Source organism: Ovis aries, chromosome 12 (assembly GCF_016772045.2).
Source record: "Ovis aries strain OAR_USU_Benz2616 breed Rambouillet chromosome 12, ARS-UI_Ramb_v3.0, whole genome shotgun sequence".
Lineage (NCBI taxonomy): Eukaryota > Metazoa > Chordata > Mammalia > Artiodactyla > Bovidae > Ovis > Ovis aries.
Genome location: NC_056065.1, coordinates 11,366,111 through 11,387,497, shown reverse-complemented (window position 1 = coordinate 11,387,497; position 21,387 = coordinate 11,366,111). Strand labels below are relative to the sequence as shown.

The 21,387-nt window shown below is 39.9% G+C and overlaps 1 protein-coding gene across 3 annotated transcripts in view; it reads left to right on the top strand.

The window, feature by feature from the left end:
* RO60 (Ro60, Y RNA binding protein) overlaps positions 1–21,387 on the top strand; it is a 30,896-nt gene that overhangs the window by 413 nt on the left and 9,096 nt on the right. The window contains exons 1-6 of one of the 3 annotated variants that reach the window (XM_012187003.5): positions 104–216; positions 12,963–13,561; positions 15,294–15,514; positions 16,125–16,271; positions 16,530–16,667; positions 20,625–20,741. In XM_012187003.5, the coding sequence (XP_012042393.1) occupies positions 176–216; positions 12,963–13,561; positions 15,294–15,514; positions 16,125–16,271; positions 16,530–16,667; positions 20,625–20,741 (1,263 nt within the window). In that variant the 5' untranslated portion in view covers positions 104–175. Of the gene's footprint in view, positions 1–103; positions 217–12,859; positions 12,877–12,962; positions 13,562–15,293; positions 15,515–16,124; positions 16,272–16,529; positions 16,668–20,624; positions 20,742–21,387 lie in introns of those variants that run through there. The other 2 variants (XM_060396018.1, XM_015099149.4) reach the window with 2 other exon arrangements.

Genomic DNA, 21,387 nt, shown 5'->3' with positions numbered 1-21,387 from the left:
CCCTCCCGCTGCTGCTTGCGGAGCTTCCCGCCGACCGACGTCCCGAGGACCCGCTGTCTTCCTCCTCCTCCTTCCTCCTCCCGCCGCTGCTGCGCCGAGAGGCGTTGCCCGGCCTGCAGCCTTTGAGGAGAAGGATCTTTGTGAGAAGACCCAGGACGAGTTTGTGCTGGAGGGAATGACGAGGGAGAGAAGAATCCTTCCTGTCGTCCATCGGAGGTGATAGACAAGTGCTGTGCGATGCCTCCAAGGCTCAGGAGGTTGAAAAATGTAGTGTGTTAAATCTGAAAACACGTATAATGGTCCTAAGACTAAAGGATGCGTTGAACCAAAAATGGCTGTCTTCGCTAAATCACGAAACAGCCCCCCTTCACCAAGCCCTTGCAGAATACTGATGTTAAGATAAAGTCTTTAAGGGTGGTATTACTTATGCATCACTCCCTGAATCTCTGAATTCCAGGAGGGGCCCTTGACTTTCAGGGGGAAAAAAAGCTTTACTTGGTAGAACTCTATTTGCTTCTCAGTCTGGTGGACCTGAAATAAGGGAACATTGTCCTACAGGGCTATGTGAAGCCACAAAGTAAACGTGATAAATTTTATTGAGAACGGGACAGCTTTAATATTAAGACATGGTTGTATTATGGAGTAGAAGCCCAAGTTTGTGTCAGGTGTTAGATTTAAAAGTGTTTTTTGGAAACTTTCCTGGGAGTTTATACCTGAGAGATTCTGTCCTAAAGCTGGTGGGGGTAGTGGGTGGAGGGGATGGAGTTCTGCTGCTGCTGCTGCTGCTAAGTCGCTTCAGTCGTGTCCGACTCTGTGCGACCCCATAGACGGCAGCCCGCCAGGCTCCCCCATCCCTGGGATTTTCCAGGCAAGAACACTGGAGTGGGTTGCCATTTCCTTCTCCAATGCATGAAAGTGAAAAGTGAAAGTGAAGTCGCTCAATCGTGTCCGACTCTTCGCGACCCCATGGACTGCAGCCTACCAGGCTCCTCTGTCCATGGGATTTTCCAGGCTAGAGTACCTGAGTGGGGTGCCATTGTCTTCTCCAGGAGTTCTGCTAAGTATACTTAGATGGGAAAGTTTGTGAGGCGAGGAGTCTAGGCTTATTTCCTTATGAACCACACCTAGAATGAGTGTCATCAGACCCTAGAACTGTTTGCAGTAATTTGTGGTACTTTTTAATCTGCAGTATTGCTGTGAACTTGCAATAGAACTTAGAACTTCAGGGCTAAGTGAATACAGCAGAACTAACATTTGATACTCCAGTCAATGTGCCTGTTGTAGAGAGACCAAACTGAAAATTAGCCCTTGACAGAACCTATAAGTAATCAGAAAAGGAATGGGGGTCAAATTTCCTTATATTGTTAACATTTAAGAGTTCACATAAAAATCCAGATTTCTGGGTCTTTGGGCAAAATGAGAGGATCTGGAATTACAAGGCCCTTACTACATGTTGACCAGTTGGCTGAAAGGGCATGCCTTCGGGATATCATGCTGTTACATCTCCTACTGTTCTTCACTGCTTTTTATTACATCACACTTGACTTGATCCACTCATGTCCTTTACCAGTCTGAGTGATAGTTATCTGAAAGTGTGGCCCCAGGTTTTGCAGTATTCCCTCTTTTTTCAGACTATCTTCCTCTCTCTCATAGGTGTAAGTAAGTTTTGACTTCATTTAAAAAGGAGTAAGCTACCAACTTGTTTGACCTCTTGGGATGAAAGGGAGCCTTTTCAAGTAACAAATGATCAAGAGACTTTGGAAAGATACTTAGATGTGTACTTTCAAGAAAAACGTAGGAATGCTTAGAAATCATGTATTAGCATTGTTAAAAGCTGCTATAGTTGTTCTTGTCTCACTCTTTGCAACCCCATGGACTGCAGCACACCAGGTTTCCCTGTCCTTCACCGTCTCTTGGAGTTTGCTCATGTCCATTGAGTTGGTGATGTCAACCATCCTCTGTTGTCCCTTTCTCCTGCCTTCAATCTTTCCCAGCATCAGGGTCTTTTCCAGTGAGTCAGCTCTTCGAATCAGGTAGCCAAAGTGTTGGAGCTTCAGCTTCAGTAGTTGTTCTAGTTCCAGTGAATGAGAAGCAGAAATAAATGCTATTACATACTGTGTATTACTAGCATTCACTGATTTTGCATTTAAAATTAGGAAAAAGAGAACCACAACCAATTTCAAAGTGTGGCTGTGCTTTTAGTAACATTGTGATTTGTTTGATTGCTTCCCCAAATTTTAATTTATAGAAGTTTAATAAAACTTTAGCTGTATTAAATTTCTTTGGAGGGGTATGCTTTAAGAATACTGGGTATGTCAGTCCGACTGAAAGAATAATTAACTATCTTTGTTAATCTGGATTTACAACACTTGGATGTTCAGGACTGGATTAACTGATGACCAGGCTCTGACCTAACTCACTCCCCAACTGCTTTCTAAACCACTGACGCTGGAGCTTAAGCTTTGAGAAGGGGGATGAAAGCAGTTGGGGAAGGAAGAAATTAAGGTCCTATATATGTATGTGTATTATATATAACATACACGTATGTGTTTATATATATCTGTTCAGTCACTCGGTCGTGTCCAGCTCATTTGCAGCCCCATGGATTGCAGCTCTCCAGGCTTCCCTGTCCATCACCAACTCCCGGAGCTTGCTCAAACTCAGGTCCATCAAGTCGGTGATGCCCTCCAACCATCTCATCATAGACACACACACATATATATTTTTACATATATATGTATACACACACACATATGGGCTTCCCAGGTGGTTCAGTGGTAAAGAACCCGCCTGCCAATGCACGAGACATGGGCTCAATCCCTGGGTGAGGAAGATCCCCTGGAGAAGGAAATGGCAATCCATTCCAGTATTCTTGCCTAGGAAATCCCATGGACAGAGGGGCCTAGCATGGGATCACAAAAGAGTCGGTTATGACTTAGCAATTAAACAACAATGCACACACACATATATATGTCCATGTGTATCCCAAATTGCTTTCTAAAGACAAATATAAAAAAAGTAAGGTTAAATATCATTTGAATGTTTATCTTTTAAAATAACTTCCCAAATTTTGCCTAGTCAGTTTTTTTTTTTTTTTTAAGTAACATTTTTAAGATGGACTTCACACATCCCATTCAAGGAGTTTTAGTATATTCAGAGTTGTTGCACACACACACAGTTGCGTAATCGTTACCACTATCTAATTTCAGAACATTTTCATCATCCCCAAAAAGAAACCTCTTACACTTTAGAGAGGAATCTAGCAATTCCACAAAAGGTTAAATATAGAGATATCATATGATCCAACATTCTACATTCCACCAGCGGGGTATGAAGGTTCTAATTTCTCCGGATCCTCACAATGCTGCTTATTATTGTCCTTTTGATTACAGCCATTCTAGTACACGTGAAATGATACCTCATTGCAGTTTTTATTTGCTGATGACCAGTGATAGTCAGCATTTTTTTTGTGTGTTGGCCATTTGTATATCTTCTTTGAAGAAAGGCCTATATAGACTCTTAGCCTGTTTTTTAATCGGGGCATTTGCCATTTTATTATGTAGTTATGTGCGCTCTCTATATTATAGACACAAATTCCCTATCATATATATGATTTGCAAGTGTTTTCTCCCTTTCACTGGGATGTCTCTTTGCTTTCTTTGTGGTATCTTTTGAAACACAGTTTTAAATTTTGACGAAAGCTTGTTTTTTTTCCTTTCGTCACTTATGCTTTTCGTGTCTGTGTTTTGAGATCAGTTCTCTGATGTCACCACAGTGTCTTACATTCATTTCACCTCAGAATTCATTTCAGTTCCATCCCAGAGTGCAGTTCCATCAGATCTCCCAAGTTAAAGGGCAGGACCCCCAACAGATTGCCCTTCCTTCAGACAGCAGCTTCTGGGAGGGCCCCAGTCTCCCCACACTTCTGCCTGCTCAGGTGGGCGTCCTGCAGCCCTCTCAGGGTCAGTAGTTCACCTGGATGACTCAACTCCCTAAAAGCACCAGCCTTATGATTACTGTTTTATTTAAAAGGACGCAGTTCAGGGACAGCCCAGTGGAGGACACGCCCGGGCCAGTGAGAAGGCAGTTTGTGCAGTCCTGGCACGGCACCCCACCAGTACTGACTTGGAGTCTGTGCTGAAGTTGGGGGTCTGCAGTTTGTGTATGGAGTCTTATGATTAAGCAGGATTGATGAATTCATTGACCACATGGTTGAGCCCAGTGTGCTGCCGTCCTCCCCTCCTGAGAGGATGTTCCAGCCTTCTAATCAGACGATTGGTCTTTATGGTGATCCCATCTGGAAGCAATCCAAAGGCCCAGAAAGAGCCCTCTCATTAGCATAACAAAGACACCCATCAATCAGGATATTGCAAGGTTTTTTTTTTTGTTAACATTGTTTTGAATAAAAGATTCTTTAAATTCTATGCTGCTGTACAGTTTTTAAGTTTCACACACATGATTTCATATAGTCTCACAATAACTCTTTATAAATCCTCTACACCTGTATTGTGCCTCTCCCCCCACCCCCCCACCGCTAACCACTAGTTTATTCTCCGTATCTGTGAACCTGTTTACTGCTTCTTCATTCACTAGTTTGTTGCACTTTTTAGAGTCCACATGAGTGATACCATACAATATTTGTCTTTGTCTTACTTCATGTAGCATAATGCCCTCCAAGTCCACCCATGTTGCTGAAAATGGCAAAATTTCATTCCTTTTTATGGTTTATGACTGAGTTGTATTCCATTGTATATACATATACCACATGTTATTTATTCATTCATCTGTTGCTGGACACTTAGGTTGCTTCCATACCTTGGCAGTTGTAAATAACGCTGCTGTGAACATTGGATGCGTGTATATTTTTGAGGTTTTTTTTTACAGTCCATTTATAGTTGTTACAAAATACTGGCTATATTCCCTGTGTTGTACAATATATCACTGTAGCCTGTCTTATACCCAGAAGTCTGCGTGTGTGCTGAGTTGCTTCAGTTTTGTCCGGCTCTTTTCTACTCTATGGACTGTAGCCCTCCAGGCTCCTCTATCCATGGATTCCCCAGGGATTGAACCCATGTCTCACATCTTCTGCATTGGTGGTAGGCTTGTTCTTTATCACTACCACCACCTCGGAAGCCCCTCCCTCCAGTAGTCTGTGAAAGTGAAGTCGCTCAGTCGTGTCCAACTCTTTGCGACCCGTGGACTGAAGCCTACCAGGCTTCTCTGTCCGTGGGATTCTCCAGGCAAGAATACTGGAGTGGATTACCATTTCCTTCTCCAGGGGATCTTCCCGACCCAGGGATCGAACCCGCGTCTCCTGCATTGGAGGCAGACGCTTTAACCTCTGAGCACCAGCCACGTCTGTAGTCTGTACCTCCCACAAAAACCAAATATTCTTATTATACCACTATGTTTTATCACCTCAATTCAGTTCAGTCAAGTCACCCAGTCATGTCCGACTGCGACGCCATGAATTGAAGCACACCAGGCCTCCCTGTCCATCACCAACTCCCAGAGTTCACCCAAACTCATGTCCATCGAGTCAGTGATGCCATCCAGCCATCTCATCCTCTGTCGTCCCCTTCTCTTCCTGCCCCCAATCCCTCCCAGCATCAGGGTCTTTTCCAGTGAGTCAACTCTGCATGAGGTGGCCGGAGTATTGGAGTTTCAGCCTCAGCATCAGTCCTTCCAATGAACACCCAGGACTGGTCTCCACCTAGCCAATTTTAAAGTTAATATCTATTGCAGGTTCAGTGACAGAGTAGCTTGGAATATGCTGCCATTCTGTTTTTTATTTTAAACTAAAAATTCTGACTCTGGTATATGTACACAGGCAAGTGGATAGGGGCCATAGCTGTTAATGATGTTTTATGTCCACTGTTTTATGTTGCATCTTGGAAAGTACTTTCACAGAAGCAGATGAAAAAGGTGAACAGTTTCTCTTGCAGAAATATTGAAAAGATACATGGTCAGAGTTGTCATTAATATAAGACTCAAGGGAAGATTCCATTGGCACAGCTATGAATAAGTGATTTCATTTCATATAATAGGAATTATAAAAATTACATTTCTTTTTCAGGCATCTTCCCTAGAATTAAAGTTCATTTTGCTGCTTGCTGTACAAAAGATACTTGAATACCTAATATTAAACATATTAGAAGAATTTACAGAGAAATGACTGTAAGATGACTTTCTTACTCAGAACTCATTACTTTGTAACTTTTTCATGTTTTATTTTTCTTAACTATTTCTGTTACCTGCATATAGTACATTTATTAGTCTGATTACAGAATTTATGTTAAAGAATTATGTTTTTAATTGCGTGCATTAAGACTTACTTTTAAAGTAAATGTTACAGGAAAGAAAAGCAAGTCATGCATAATACTTAGAGAAATGGTTCAGAAAAATCAACTTTAATGTTACTGGTGCTGTCCTGTGCTTAGTTGCTCAGTCATGTCCAACTCTTTGTGACCCCATGGACTAGCCCGCCAGGCTGTTCTGTCCATAGGGATTTTCCAGGCAAGAATAATAGAGTGGTTTACCATGCCCTCCGCTAGGGGACATTCCCAACCCAGGAATCAAATTGGGTTCTCCTGCGTTGCAGGCAAATTCTTTACCTGCTGAAGTACCAGGGAAGCCCTGCTTAGTTATTCTTAAATATATATTTGTAATTATTTAGAAATGATATTCTAGGGGAGTGATACACAAGTAAGACCTGGTCCCCACTCTCAAGGGAACCATTATGTTAGCTGGACGTGTAACAAAGAATATAATACAAGGGAAAACTTGGAGAGGAGGGGGTTTTGAGGTTTATATTGGGACCTTGAACTCACCACTGGGACCTTGGTGCAGGAAAGCTGGGGTAGTAGTATAATCCGATAATTGAATGCCATTTCACACTCATCCAACAAACATAACTCGTAAGCAAGAATGGCCTGGTTGAAGTAACACCAGAGAGTATGTTTTTGTAAAATCTAAAGGAGAGGCCAGTAACGTCAAATGCAGTATAAAAATCAAAATAATAATTTCTACTGGAATTAGCGATTAATTTTATCAGTCTTTGAGAAGGCAGTTGTCTCTTTGGATTGAAAAGAAGAGGTACATGCCATGTTGAAACGAGGTTAAGAATACGTAGAAAAAGCACCAGCCACCACACCAGGAGTTTCAGCCTGTGCTGCTCTCAGTCACTGTAAATCAGTCCCCAGTGGCTGATAGAATATGACCACCACCTCTCCGACACTGCCTGAGGCCAAGGCCTGCCCTGACATTCACTACTTTGTAACAGAGCTGTACTGAAATACTGATACTGCTATTTCCACACAATCCAAATCTCTGTCCCCCGCAGTCACATTCAGAAACGTGAGGCTTTCTCCCACTTACCCCTTACCTACCTTCTCCCAAGCACTGTGTGTTCCCCGCTCTGAGACCCAGTATCACTCACCAGGCTTACTTCCCCACTAGGAACGCCGTCATTTCCTTGTTTCTCCTTCTCCCTCAGGGGGCCCTTAGCCATCACCCTCATCCTTTGGGAAGGGGACAGCCCTGTGCTGTCAAGGCCAGTCTCCACGTGGGTGCTCTGAGCAGCTTTCAGGGATCTCATTGCCTCACTAAACTCCCTTCCTCCACGGCCTTCAACTCTCCAAATTAAACTTCCAACCTCAGCCTCCTGTCCTCTCATCTGAGAAGGTAAAAAGATTTTTCCTGTATCTCCCACCTTCACTTTTCCCTTGCCTTTATAACTTTCCTTCTATAAAAGAGCATTTACCCGTGAAGGCTCTTCCTTGCTGTGTGCCCTCTTCACCACATTGGAATCAAGCTGTTTCTCGCAGCCCCTGACTGTGATTGCCTCTCTTCAGCATTCCTGTTACCAATTTCAGCCTTATTTACTTGATTACCAAGTGTTTGACATTACCAGCCATTCACTCCGTGAAATTCTGTTATGATCTATGATAACCACTTTTTCTTGATTTAAAGTCTGTGGGCCTCTCCTGTTTCTCCTTTAAAGGACCCTTTTCTCCTTAGCTTTTAATTGTTGATATTCACCAGGATTCTATCTTTAGCCTTCCCTACAGTATATGAACATGCTCAAGCTTTTATCATCTTCAAAGAATTTTTTCTTTTGCTTCTTTATTTTACTGCCTTCAGTTCAGTTCAGTTCATTTGCTCAGTCGTGTCCGCCTCTTTGCGACCCCCATGAATCGCAGCACGCCAGGCCTCCCTGTCCATCACCATCTCCCGGAGTTCACTCAAACTCATTCATGTCCATCGAGTCAGTGATGCCATCCAGCCATCTCATCCTCTGTCGTCCCCTTCTCCTCCTGCCCGCAATCCCTCCCAGCATCAGAGTCTTTTCCAGTGAGTCAACTCTTCGCATGAGGTGGCCAAAGTACTGGAGTTTCAGCTTCAGCATCATTCCCTCCAAAGAAATCCCAGGGCTGATCTCCTTCAGAATGGACTGGTTGGATCTCCTTGCAGTCCAAGGGACTCTCAAGAGTCTTCTCCAACACCACAGTTCAAAAGCATCAATTCTTCGGCGCTCAGGTTTCTTCACAGTCCAACTCTCACATCCATACATGACCACAGGAAAAACCATAGCCTTGACTAGACGGACCTTTGTTGGCAAAGTAATGTCTCTGCTTTTGAATATGCTAGCTAGTTGGTCATAACTTTTCTTCCAAGGAGTAAGCGTCTTTTAATTTCATGGCTGCAGTCACCATCTGCAGTGATTTTGCAGCCCCAAAAGATAAAGTCTGCCACTGTTTCTATTGTTTCTCCATCTATTTGCCATGAAGTGATGGGACCAGATGCCATGATCTTCGTTTTCTGAATGTTGAGCTTTAAGCCAGCTTTTTCACTCTCCTCTTTCACTTTCTTCAAGAGGCTTTTTAGTTCCTCTTCACTTTCTGCCATAAGGGTGGTGTCATCTGCACTTACCAACATTTCTTTGGAGTATTCTTACTTCCTTTTCTAAACTTGAAAGACACAGAGCAAAATTACAGATACCCCTTCCTGGAATGCATTCCCCAAACTTTATATGCCAGTTTTTCAGCCTTCCTGGATTATTGAGACAGCATTAGTTTATCCTCCTCTGCTTATTCACTTTTCTATTAAAGCACTTGATTACAAGTGCTTTATCAATTGTATATAAAGTTGTGCATAATTGTATATAAATTTAAATTGAGGCATAAATAGATCTCTACCACATCATACAGACTGATTTCCCTGAGGGCAGGAAAAGTTTTGAAAATCTTACTTTTAATGGAACAGAGTCTCCTTCATGCCTTCCACATAGTATGTAATAAATGCTGGTTGAGGACTTTCTGTTGGCTGTGTCATTGTGTTGGCCATGGGGAGAAGCCCAGTGCACTGTAGCAGTGCAGGCGGGAAACCTGAGAGCAAACACTTGTAGAGAGAACAGCAGTGTAGAGCAGTGGATGATTGTAGTTACTCTGCTAGGAGGAGAGAAAGTGATATTGCTGCCAGACAGTCAGTTCTAGTAGCTTTAGAGATAATGGGAGGAGGAAAATGTGGGTAGTTACAGGTGACACAAACTATAAATGAGCACTGTTGATACAGGATGTTAATCAGAATGCTCTCAGCTACAGGTAAGAGAAAACCTATAAACGATTTAAACAATACAGATACATTAGGCTCAGAGAGTAAAGAATCTGCCTACAATGCAGGAGACCTAGGTTCGATTCCTGGGTTGGGAAGATCCCCTGGAGAAGGAAATGGCCACCCACTCCAGTATTCTTGCCTGGAAAATCCCATGAATAGAGGAGCGTGGCAGGCTACAGTCCATGGGGTTGCAAAGAGTCAGACACGACTGAGCAGCTGACACTAATACACTATGATATATTAGCACATTTCTAAGGTCCAGGTAACTTGGTAGTATCAATAGCCTGGACTCCTTTCTTTCTTCTTTTTTTTTTTTAATCTTTTCTAGCTCTGCCATCCTTTGTATGTCATCTTAAACTGGCTCCCCCATGACTCAAGATAGCTGACACCACGTCAGGCATCATGTGCTGCAAATGAGTATCTCAAGGCAGAAAGAACATGCCTTTTTAAAATTAATTTTTTAATTGGATTTACTCGTATTTACTTTACAATATTGTGGGTTTTGCCAAACATTGACATGAATCAGTCACAGGAGTACATGTGTCCCACCTCCCTCCCCATCCCATCCCTCTGGGTTGTCCCAGTGCACCAGCTTTGAGCGCCCTGTTTCACGCATCAAGCTTGGACTGGTCATCTGTTTTACATATGGTAATATACATGTTTCAATGCTGTTCTCTCAAATCATCCCACCCTTGCCTTCTCCCACAGAGTCCAAAGGGCTGTTCTTTACATCTGTGTCTCTTTTGCTGTCTTGCACATAGGGTCATCATTGCTGTCTTTCTAAATTCCACATATATGCGTTAATATATCGTGTTGGTGTTTTTTTTCTGACTTACTTCATTTTGTATAATAGGCTCCAGTTTCATCCACCTCATTAGAACTGACTCAAATGCGTTCTTTTTAATAGCTGAGTAATATTCCATTGTGTGTGTGTACCACAGCTTTCTTATCCATTTGTCTGCTGATGGACATCTAGGTTGCTTCCATGTCCTGGCTATTGTCAACAGTGCTGTGATGAACACTAGGGTACACACCTCTTTGAATTCTGGTTTCCTCGGTGTATATGCCCAGCAGTGGGATTGCTGGGTTGTATGGCAGTTCTGTTTCCAGTTTTTAAAGGAATCTCCACACTGTTCTCCATAGTGGCTGTACTAGTTTGCATTCCCTCCAGCAGTGTAAGAAGGTTTGCTTTTCTCCATACCCTCTCCAGCATTTATTGTTTGTAGACTTTTTGATAGCAACCATTCTGACTGGCGTGAGATGGTACCTTGTGGTCTTGATTTGCATTTCTCTGATAATGAGTGATATTGAGCATCTTTTCCTGTGTTTGTTAGCCATCTGTATGTCTTTGGAGAAATGTCTGTGTAGTTCTTTGGCCCATTTTTTGATTGGGCTGTTTATTTTCCTGGTATTGAGCTGCTTATATATTTTAGAGATTAATTTTTTGTCAGATGCTTCATTTGGTATTTTCTCCCATTCTGAAGGCTGCCTTATAGTTTCCTTGCTTACTAGTTTCCTTTGTTGTGCAAAAGCTTTTAAGTTTAATTAGGTCTCATTTGTTTATTTTTGCTTTTATTTCCATTACTCTGGGAGGTGGGTCATAGAGGACCTTGCTGTGATTTATGTCAGAGAGTGTTTTGTCTGTGTTTTCCTCTAGGAGTTTTATAGTTTCTGGTCTTACATTTAGATCTTTAATCCATTTTGAGTTAATTTTTGTGTTTGGTGTTAGAACATTTTGTAGTTTCTTTTACAGGTGGTTGACTGGTTTTTCCCAGCACCACTTGTTAAAGAGATTGTCTTTTCTCCATTGTATATTCTTGCCTCCTTTGTCAAAGATAAGGTGTCCATAGCTGTGTGGATTAATCTCTGGGCTTTCTATTCTGTTCCATTGATCTATTTCTGTCTTTGTGCCAGTACCATACTGTCTTGATGACTGTAGCTTTGTAGTATAGTCTGAAGTCAGGCATGTTAATTCCTCCAGTTACATTCTTCTTTCTCAAGATTGCTTTGGCTATTTGAGGTTTTTCTGTGTTTCCATACAAATAGTGAAATTATTTGTTCTAGTTCTCTGAAAAATACCATTGGTAGCTTGATAAGAATCGCATTGAATCTATAGATTGCTTTGGGTAGTATACTCATTTTCACTGTATTGATTCTTCCGATTCGTTAACATGGTATATTTCTCCATCTATTTGTGTTATCTTTGATTTCTTGCATCAGTGTTTTATAGTTTTCTATATATAGCTCTTTTGTTTCTTTTAGAGAACATGCCTTTTTAAGAGTCCAGGCCCCTTTTTAAGAGGGAAGGAGACCTCCAAAGTATTGGCAGATTTATCATGTCTCACTGGCAGGAGCTGTGATACTTGCTCAATACCTGTACCAGTCACATGGCAAGAGGAGTGAGAGCATCACCTGGAGACTCGTAACTGGTACCAAAACTCAGGCCTCAGCCAGACATTCTGAATTGTGAAAGAAACTTGAGGGGGACGGGGCGAGTGGGACCCATCATTTTATGTTTAAACTAGCACTTCAAGTAATTCTGATGCTCATAGACTGTGAGAACCACTGGCTTAGAGCAATCAGGATTCATCCCTTGGGGCTGAGGAATGTCCCCTGAAGGATGTTACTACCGGAAAGAGGATACTAGTTAGAAAAGGGGAGGGAGGGGCAGATGCTGGGTACAAGCAGAGCTTGTCTGCGGTCACTGCGCCAGAGACGTTACTGCTCCGCCCCGCCCCTTTTCCTCTCCTGGTTGCTCCTCTGGACTCCACCCGAGCTGCCTGCTCAGGCTCTGGAGCAGCAAACTGCGTCAGAAATGTGACTTCTTGACTGTCACTTCTGATCATCATACCATAACTTATTTATACAATATTTTTAAATTAAAATATTTCATGGCAGATTTCAATAAGCCTAGATTAATAAATGGTTTTCCTTTTTATAATTTATCATTTCTATCTACCTATAATAAATTTTTTTTTTCTGGGGAAAATAGTGATAGTGGGGCTTCCCTCATAGCTCAGTTGGTAAAGAATCCACCTGCAATGCAGGAGACCCCACTTCAGTTCCTCAGTCGGGAAGATCCCCTGGAGAAGGGATAGGCTACCCACTCCAGTATTCCGGCCTGGAGAATTCCATGGACTGTATAGCCCATGGGGTCTCAAAGAGTCGGACACAACTGAGTGACTTTCAGTTTCACTTTGGGCCTTTGTATTTTTCAGAAAATTCCAAGATAATTCTGTTAATGTATCTGGATTTTTAAAGGTGATTACAAGTTTTTCTGTTAAATGGTAGTTTCAATGATACAGAATTCTATTTTTTTCTTGTAATAACATTTTGCTTTCCAATAGGCTTCCTAAAGACAGAAAAATGGAGGAATCTGTAAACCAAATGCAGCCACTGAATGAGAAGCAGATAGCTAATTCCGAAGGCGGATATGTGTGGCAAGTCACTGATATGAATCGGCTACACCGGTTCTTGTGTTTTGGTTCTGAAGGTGGGACTTACTATATCAAAGAACAGAAGCTAGGCCTTGAGAATGCCGAAGCTTTAATCAGATTGATTGAAGATGGCAGAGGATGTGAAGTGATACAGGAAATAAAGTCCTTCAGTCAAGAAGGCAGAACCGCAAAGCAGGAACCCACACTCTTTGCCCTGGCCATTTGCTCCCAGTGTTCCGACATAAGCACCAAACAAGCCGCCTTCAAAGCTGTTCCTGAAGTTTGTCGCATCCCTACACACCTCTTTACTTTTATCCAGTTTAAGAAAGATCTGAAGGAAAGCATGAAGTGTGGCATGTGGGGTCGTGCCCTCCGGAAGGCTGTAGCAGACTGGTATAATGAAAAGGGTGGCATGGCCCTCGCCCTGGCAGTTACAAAATACAAACAAAGAAACGGCTGGTCTCACAAAGATCTGTTAAGATTGTCACATCTTAAACCTTCCAGTGAAGGTAAGTGTGAGATCTTCATGGCGACAGGTGAGGTACAGATATCCAGTAAATGGCAAATTTTTATCTGCTGTAAGACAATTGTGTAATATCTTCTAGAAATAGTCTTTCAGTCTCAAGACATCGATTGACTAATTCATGAACATGTCCAAAGTTGACATTATTTTTTCACAGCAGAGGTGAAACTTGAAATGACGGCCCCTCAGATGAGTTCAGATTTCAGTTCTACTTAATTACTGTGTGTCCGTATACCAAGTAACTGAACCTGTCTGATTTTCTGTATCTTAATCTATTAAAAAAAGGTAGAAAGGGAATAGCCCTTGAAATTAGTGTGACTATCAGTGATAGTGTGTATCGGAATACTTACACACACAGTTTCTGACACAAGTAAAGGGCAGTGTTGGTTGCTTCTCCTTCTTCCTACACATCTTGTATGGTGATGTCTTCATACATGGAATCTCCTCAGTAGTTTCTGTTTTACCACTTTTTTCTAAAACTACAAATGAACTTTTTCAAATGAAATTTAGGCAATAAATTACTATATTTATATACACAAACACATGTATATTTTGATTTTTTTATTAGAAACTACATCCTTGTTATATTTATTTATTTATTTATTTGGGTACTGTGTAGCTTGTGGGATCTTGGATCCCCCATGAGGAATTGAATCCATAACCCCTGCAGTAAAAGCACATAGTCCCAACGACTGGACTGTCAGGGAATTCCAGATTTCACATTAAGATGTGTAAGACAGCAGAGTCACAATACTTTACAAGTTCCTGCATGTCAGTATTAACTTTTACTCAAATTATTTAGAGTTCAGAAAGAACACATCAGCTCAGTCTGCCTTAGAGGTGTATTTTACTTGGCCTGAACTATATTTTAGGGGGAAAAATCAATTATTTGCCAGTGTTACATAAAAATCCATGTTGCACCTTATATTGAAAATACATTCCTTTAGCAGTACCAAGCCAATTTTTTTTCCAAATATTTTATTAAAATATCTGTCAGGCATATTCTGTTTAATTCACCACAGTCATGACCACTATTATATCAATGACCTCTGTCATTTATTTTACCTACCTTCCCCCCATAGACCTTGAAATTTGATAATTATGTCCCCCCACTGTTTTACAGAAGTGGAAACTAAGGCCTCTGGTCACACATACATGTAGGCTAGAACCCAGATTTCCTCACTCCCCCAGTGCAAAGCTTTTTCAACTATTAAAAGGAATTATAGAAATGGACACATTATTTAGGCCTGTAATACTTTCTCAGCTATTAAAAATTACAAGTTACCTACCTACTTGTCCACTTATCTCTGTAATTTACAAATGCATCTTTCTTTAGCAGGTAAAGGGGCAGGTGAATATGAGATTAACTGAGGTAGATCTATACTTTTGTGAATTGAGATTGTGGACCTGAGATAGTCAGTGTGTACTAAAGGTTCTGATGCTACTGCTTCCAAAAATAAAGCTCTGTAATAAAATGACTTTGGAGTCATTAGACTTCAAAACATATTAGGTTAGAGTTTTACCTCCAGAGTCTCATGGGAGAGGCAAAAATTAGTTGGCTCCATTTGCGTAAGTGTGTGTCTTATTATGAGAAGTAGCATCCTGGTTTAAACTCCTGTGTATCTAGATGTGCCATTCACATAAGGTGTTCTCAGTAACATGTCCAGTTTTTTACCTGCTAATCCTACATGCCTTTTTAATTCTTTATTTTGTTGAAGGACTTGCTATTGTCACCAAATATATTACAAAGGGCTGGAAAGAGGTCCATGAAATGTATAAAGAAAAAGCGCTTTCTGTGGAGGCTGAAAAATTATTAAAGTATCTCGAGGCTGTAGAGAAAGTGAAGCGCACAAAAGATGAACTGGAAGTCATTCATCTGATAGAAGAGCACAGGCTGGTTAGGGAGCACCTCCTAACAAACCACTTAAAGTCGAGAGAGGTAAGAAAGTGATAATATGTTCTAGCACATGAGGAAACATGAGGAACTTAGGCTGTGTGGTAAAAGGATAAATTTTGCTAATGCTTTTAAAATATATTAATACTTAAATTTTTTTTTCCATACTGCATGGTTTGTAGGATCTTAGTTCCTTGACCAGGGGACCAGGAATTGAACCCAGGCCCCCGGCAGGGAAAGCGCCAAGCGCTAATCACTGGACCACCAGGGAATTCCCTAAAAAATACTTAAAATATATCTTAAAATTAACATTTATTTAAAACACCTGGGCACAATGCCCAGATGTAGTTGGCAATTTTTAAGTATTAGTTCCACTCCAGAAAATGTATTGGTTAGTTTACCTCGCTAATTACATAAATAAAATTCTTATATACAGTTCCTTCACAAAATATAATGTACTTTAACTTTATTACTCTAATAAAGAGCAGGTTACTTTGTTCCATGAGTCTTTGACCAACCCACACAAATTTTTATTTAGAAAGTGGTCCAAACCCCCAAAAGAAAGCCTTAAAGACTACTATTAATTGATATGTCTATGTTACATGTATTCATTTCCCCTTAATTCCTTTTATTTCTACCTGTTTTACTGCAATAGGTGTGGAAGGCTTTGTTACAAGAAATGCCTCTCACAGCATTACTAAGGAATCTGGGAAAGATGACAGCTAATTCAGTGCTTGAACCCGGAAACTCAGAAGTGTCTTTAGTATGTGAAAAGCTGTGTAATGAAAAACTGTTAAAAAAGGTAAGTGTTACCTTTGTTAACTACTACTAATTGAAAAAACTGGCTTTTAAATTTTGGAGATGGAATCAGCGAATTTTTTAGGTATTTTGAGACTTTTATCATACCACATGGCATTGACTCTGAAATCTAACTCTAATATGTCCTCATTTTTCTCTTTATGAAATAGATTTATTAGCTACAATAACAAAAATCTAAGAGACATGATTACAGTTTTTCACTTGAATTTGACATTTGCTTTCTGTCTCTGTCATGTTCTAGGCTCGTATACATCCATTTCATGTTTTAATTGCGTTAGAAACTTATAAGACAGGTCATGGGCTCAGAGGAAAACTGAAGTGGCGCCCTGATGAAGAAATTCTGCAAGCTTTGGATGCTGCTTTTTATAAAACGTTTAAGGTAATGGTTTGATTTTTGTTTGAAAACAAAAAACCCAGTTAAGATTTAGAAACACATTTTAAAGATGATATTAGTAGTTTAACCATTTTTGATTAGGTATTCATTTGTTCATGTGAAGATGAATATATAATTATGATTATAGTCATAAGCTTATGAATAAAGTATTTGTCTCTACCTTTGGACAACAACCAGACATCAACCATTAAATTTTGATGTTTTAAATTACTAAAAATTTGCATTCCTGTGGAGTCCTGGGACTTGATCTTCTGTTTTCCCTGTTAATCAGTAATAGATCTCCTCTGTCTTGATAGGGAATAATCTTTTTTTACAAATGGAAATTCTATATCAGAGCCATAAGTTAAAGTTTTTGGTTTTAAAAAAGTCTTGCTCTTCAACAAAGTATGAGCAACCAAATTCAGCAGCATATTAAAGAGATTATACAAGTGAGTCACCCTCAACATACAAGGATCATACAATATAAGAAAAATCAATGTAATATAACATCATTGTTAAAAGATAACACATATATCTCAATTGATGTAGAAAGAGCATTTGAGAAAATCCTGTACCCTTTCTGATTAAAAAAAAAAAAAAAAAACTCTTAGTAAACCAGGAATAGAAGTGAGCTTCCTTAGTGTGATAAAGGTCATGTGTAAAAAACCTACAGCCATCATCATACTCAGGGGTAAAAGATTGACATCTTTTCCCTTAAGATCAGAAACAAGACCAGGATGCCCACTTTTCCCACTTTGATTTACATTTACTGGAAGTTCTAGCAGTTACAAAAGGAAAACAAGTATTAAAATGTATCCAGGTTGTTTTCATTTTCACTTAAAAATTTTTTATTGAAAAAACCACTCCTGCAGCATGCAGGATCTTAGTTCCTCGACCAGGGACGGAACTCATGCCCCCTGCAGTAGAAGTGCAGTCTTAACCACTGAACCACCAGGAACATCTCAGTCCAGGCTGGAAAGGGAGAAAGACTATCATGTTCTCAGATGATTTGATCTTACATGGAGAAAACCATAAAGAATTCACAAAATAGGATTTCCCTGGAGTCCAGTAGTTAAGACTCCACCCTTCCACTGCACGGGGCACAGTTTCTGTCCCTGGTTGTAGAACTAAGATCACACATGCCACGTGGCATGACCAAAAAGATTTTTTTTTTAATTCCACAAAATAATATTAGATCTAGCAAATGGATTCAGCAGAGTTCCAGGATATAAATTCAGCAGGAAAAAATCAGTAGTATTTCTATACACTAGCAGTGAAAAGTCCAAAAACAAAATTAAGAAAACATTCCATTTACAACAGCATCAGAAATAATGAGAAACTTTGGAGTAAATTTAACTATGGGGTGTAAGACTGACTTACTGAAAACTGCAAAACACTACTGAAAGACATTTAAGAAGAAATAAATAAATGAGAAGACATCCTGTGTTCCTAGTTTGGAAGACTTCATAACGTTAAGATGCCAGTGTACCCAAAACAATCTACAGATTCATTGTGATCCCTGTGGCATGTTTAGCAGAAACAGAAATCCCCAACCTAAAATTTATATGGACTCTCAAAGGACCCCAAATCGGGAAACCTAATGTTGAAAAAAAAAAAAAAGTCAAAAGACCCACACTTCCAAATTTAGGATTTCAAGAGTTACTACAAAGCTACAGTAATCAAAACAATGTAGCGTTGGCATAAATACAACATGTACACCAACAGAATAGAGCAGGGAGCCAAGAATTAAACTCGCACATGTATGGTCAATTGACTTTTGACTAGAGTGTCAAGACAATTCAATGGAAAGAAGATAAAGTCTTTAACAAATGGTGCTGAGGAGACTGGATATCCACATGTCAAAGAGAGAAGCTAGACTGTTACTTTATACCACATACAAAAATTAACTCAAAGTGACCTGTAGATAAGACTTAAAACTATACAGCTATTAGAAGAAGACCTATTATAAAACCTCATGACCCTTTTAAAAGCTCATGACCCATATTATAAAAGCTCTACTGTTTGGCAGTAGATTCTTGGATGTGATATCAAAAGAACAGACAACAAAAGAAAAAGAAAAGTAGATAAATTTGACTTCATCAAAACTCAAATCTTTTGTGCATCAAAGGACACTGTCAGAAGAGTGAAAAGATATCTGCAGAGAAGGAGAAAATATTTGCAGATCATCTATTTTACAGGGGTTTAACATCCAGAATATATATATATCCAGAATATATATATATATATTTATATACATATATGTGTGTGTATATATCAGAGAAGGCAATGGCACCCCACTCCAGTACTCTTGCCTGGAAAATCTCATGGACGGAGGAGCCTGGTAGACTGCACTCCATGGGGTCACTAAGAGTCAGGCACAACTGAGCGACTTGACTTTCACTTTTCACTTTCATGCATTAGAGAAGGAAATGGCAACCCACTCCAGTATTCTTGGCCTGGAGAATCCCAGGGACAGAGGAGCCTAGTGGGCTGCCGTCTATGGGGTCACACAGAGTCGGACACAACTGAAGCGACTTGGCAGCAGCAGTAGCAGCATATGTGTGTATATATATATATATATATATATATATATGTGTGTGTGTGTGTGTGTGTATATATATATATATATATATATAAAACTCCTACAACTCAACAGTAAAAATACAAACAACCCAATTCAAGACATGGGCGGAGTACTTGAACAGACATTTCTCCAAGGAAGGTAAACAAATGGCCAGTTAAGCACATGCAAAGATGCTCAACATTAGTCATCAGGCAAATGCAAATCAAAACCACAGTGAGATGCCACTTCACACCTAGTTGGATGGCTCTGGCCATCCAAAAATACCACCTCCTATGTATATACCCAAAAGAATTGAAAACCGGAACTCATACAGGTACTTATACCCAGATGTTGATAGAAGCATTATTCACAGCAGCCAAAAGGTGGGAACAACCTGAGTTGTTGTCAGGAGATGAATGGACAAATGAAATATGATATATGCATATAATGGAGTATTCAGCCTTACAAAGTAGTAGAACTTGAAAGATGCTAAAAAGCAGGGATGAACCTTGAAAACATTATGCTAGGTGAAAAAAAGCCAGACAGGAAAGAATAAGTATCCTATGGTTCCACTCATGAGGTTTCCAGAATACACAAATTCATGGATGTAGAAAGTAAAACAGAAGCTTCCTAGGGCTGCTGCTGCTAAGTCGCTTCAGGCATGTCCGACTCTGTGCAACCCCATAGATGGCAACCCACCAGGCTCCCCCGTCCCTGGGATTCTCCAGGGAAGAACACGAGTGCGTTGCCATTTCCTTCTCCAATGCAGAAAAGTGAAAAGTGAAAGTGAAGTTGTTCAGTCGTGTCCAACTCCTAGTGATCCCATGGACTGCAGCCCACCAGGCTCCTCCGTCCATGGGATTTGCCAGACAAGAGTACTGGAGTGGGTTGCCATTTCCTTCTCCATTCCTAGGGCTAGAGGTGGATAAGAATGAGGAGTTGTTGTCAGTGGGTAGAGTTTCTGTTGGGATGATGAAAAAGTTCTGGAAATAGTAATGGTGGTTATATACATACATATATATATGTATGTATATAACATTGTGAATGTTTTTGATGCTACTGAATTATACCCTTAAAAATGATTAGAAAGTAAATGTTATGTTGTTTATATTTTACTACAAAAAAAATTCCTTGCTAGAAATTCCCAGTTTACTTCATGAGGAAAAGTTTAAAAAAAAAAAAAAGGAAGACTGTAACTTCTGTAAGTTACTAAATAGGCCATCTTATTTTCATTGTTTTACCTCTAGTTAAAGCTAAGCATTTCTAAATATTTGTCAGTCGGTAAATCAAAAGTCAAGCCTTTTATCATAGTCTTTTGAGTGAAAATTAAATATGATATGTTAGAAATTTATTTACGGTATCTGTGATTGCTTTTAATGATTGTTTTGTTTTCTCTTTAGACAGTTGAGCCAACTGGAAAGCGTTTCTTACTGGCAATTGATGTCAGTGGTTCTATGAACCAAAGAGTTTTGGGTAGTGTACTCAACGCAAGCACAGTAGCTGCAGCGATGTGCATGGTGAGAACTCCTGAGGCAATTTAGGGTTTTGCCATACTGAAAATATTTACCCAGCACAAAACTATAAAGTTGGATACGATCAAAAATTATATTTTCACTTGTTTTAAGCAGAGCTTTAAGTATTGTATATATACTTGAGTATACTTATATATTCCAGTCTTCTTTCCTCGGAAATTCCATGGACAGAGGAGCCTGGCAGGCTACAGTCAATAGGACTGCAAAGAGTCAGATACAACTTAGCAACTGAACAACAACAAAAACATACTTACATATACTTTAATACTTAGGTATATATGATATTGTAGGTGTATTGAAAAAGCATGTCTAAAGAAAAATCAGAGTAGAACTTTTAATTTTACAATAACAGATTAAATGTTACTGGTATTTTTAAAGAAATAGATAATTCTTAGAGAAATTATTAACGAATATAGATGTTAAAAGATCAAGGACTAATAACGACAGGAGACTTCCGGTTCTAGCCTGACTCAGTAGTGAGTAATCATCAGCGAGCTTCTTAGTTTCTCTTCTGTGGCTTTATTGCCTATTTAATAAAATAAGAAGAAGAATATATACTCTATTTGCTTCAAAGGATTGTTGTTAAAACCAGTTTCTTCGTAAGAGTTTGTGAAAGTGCTTTGAAAGCTAT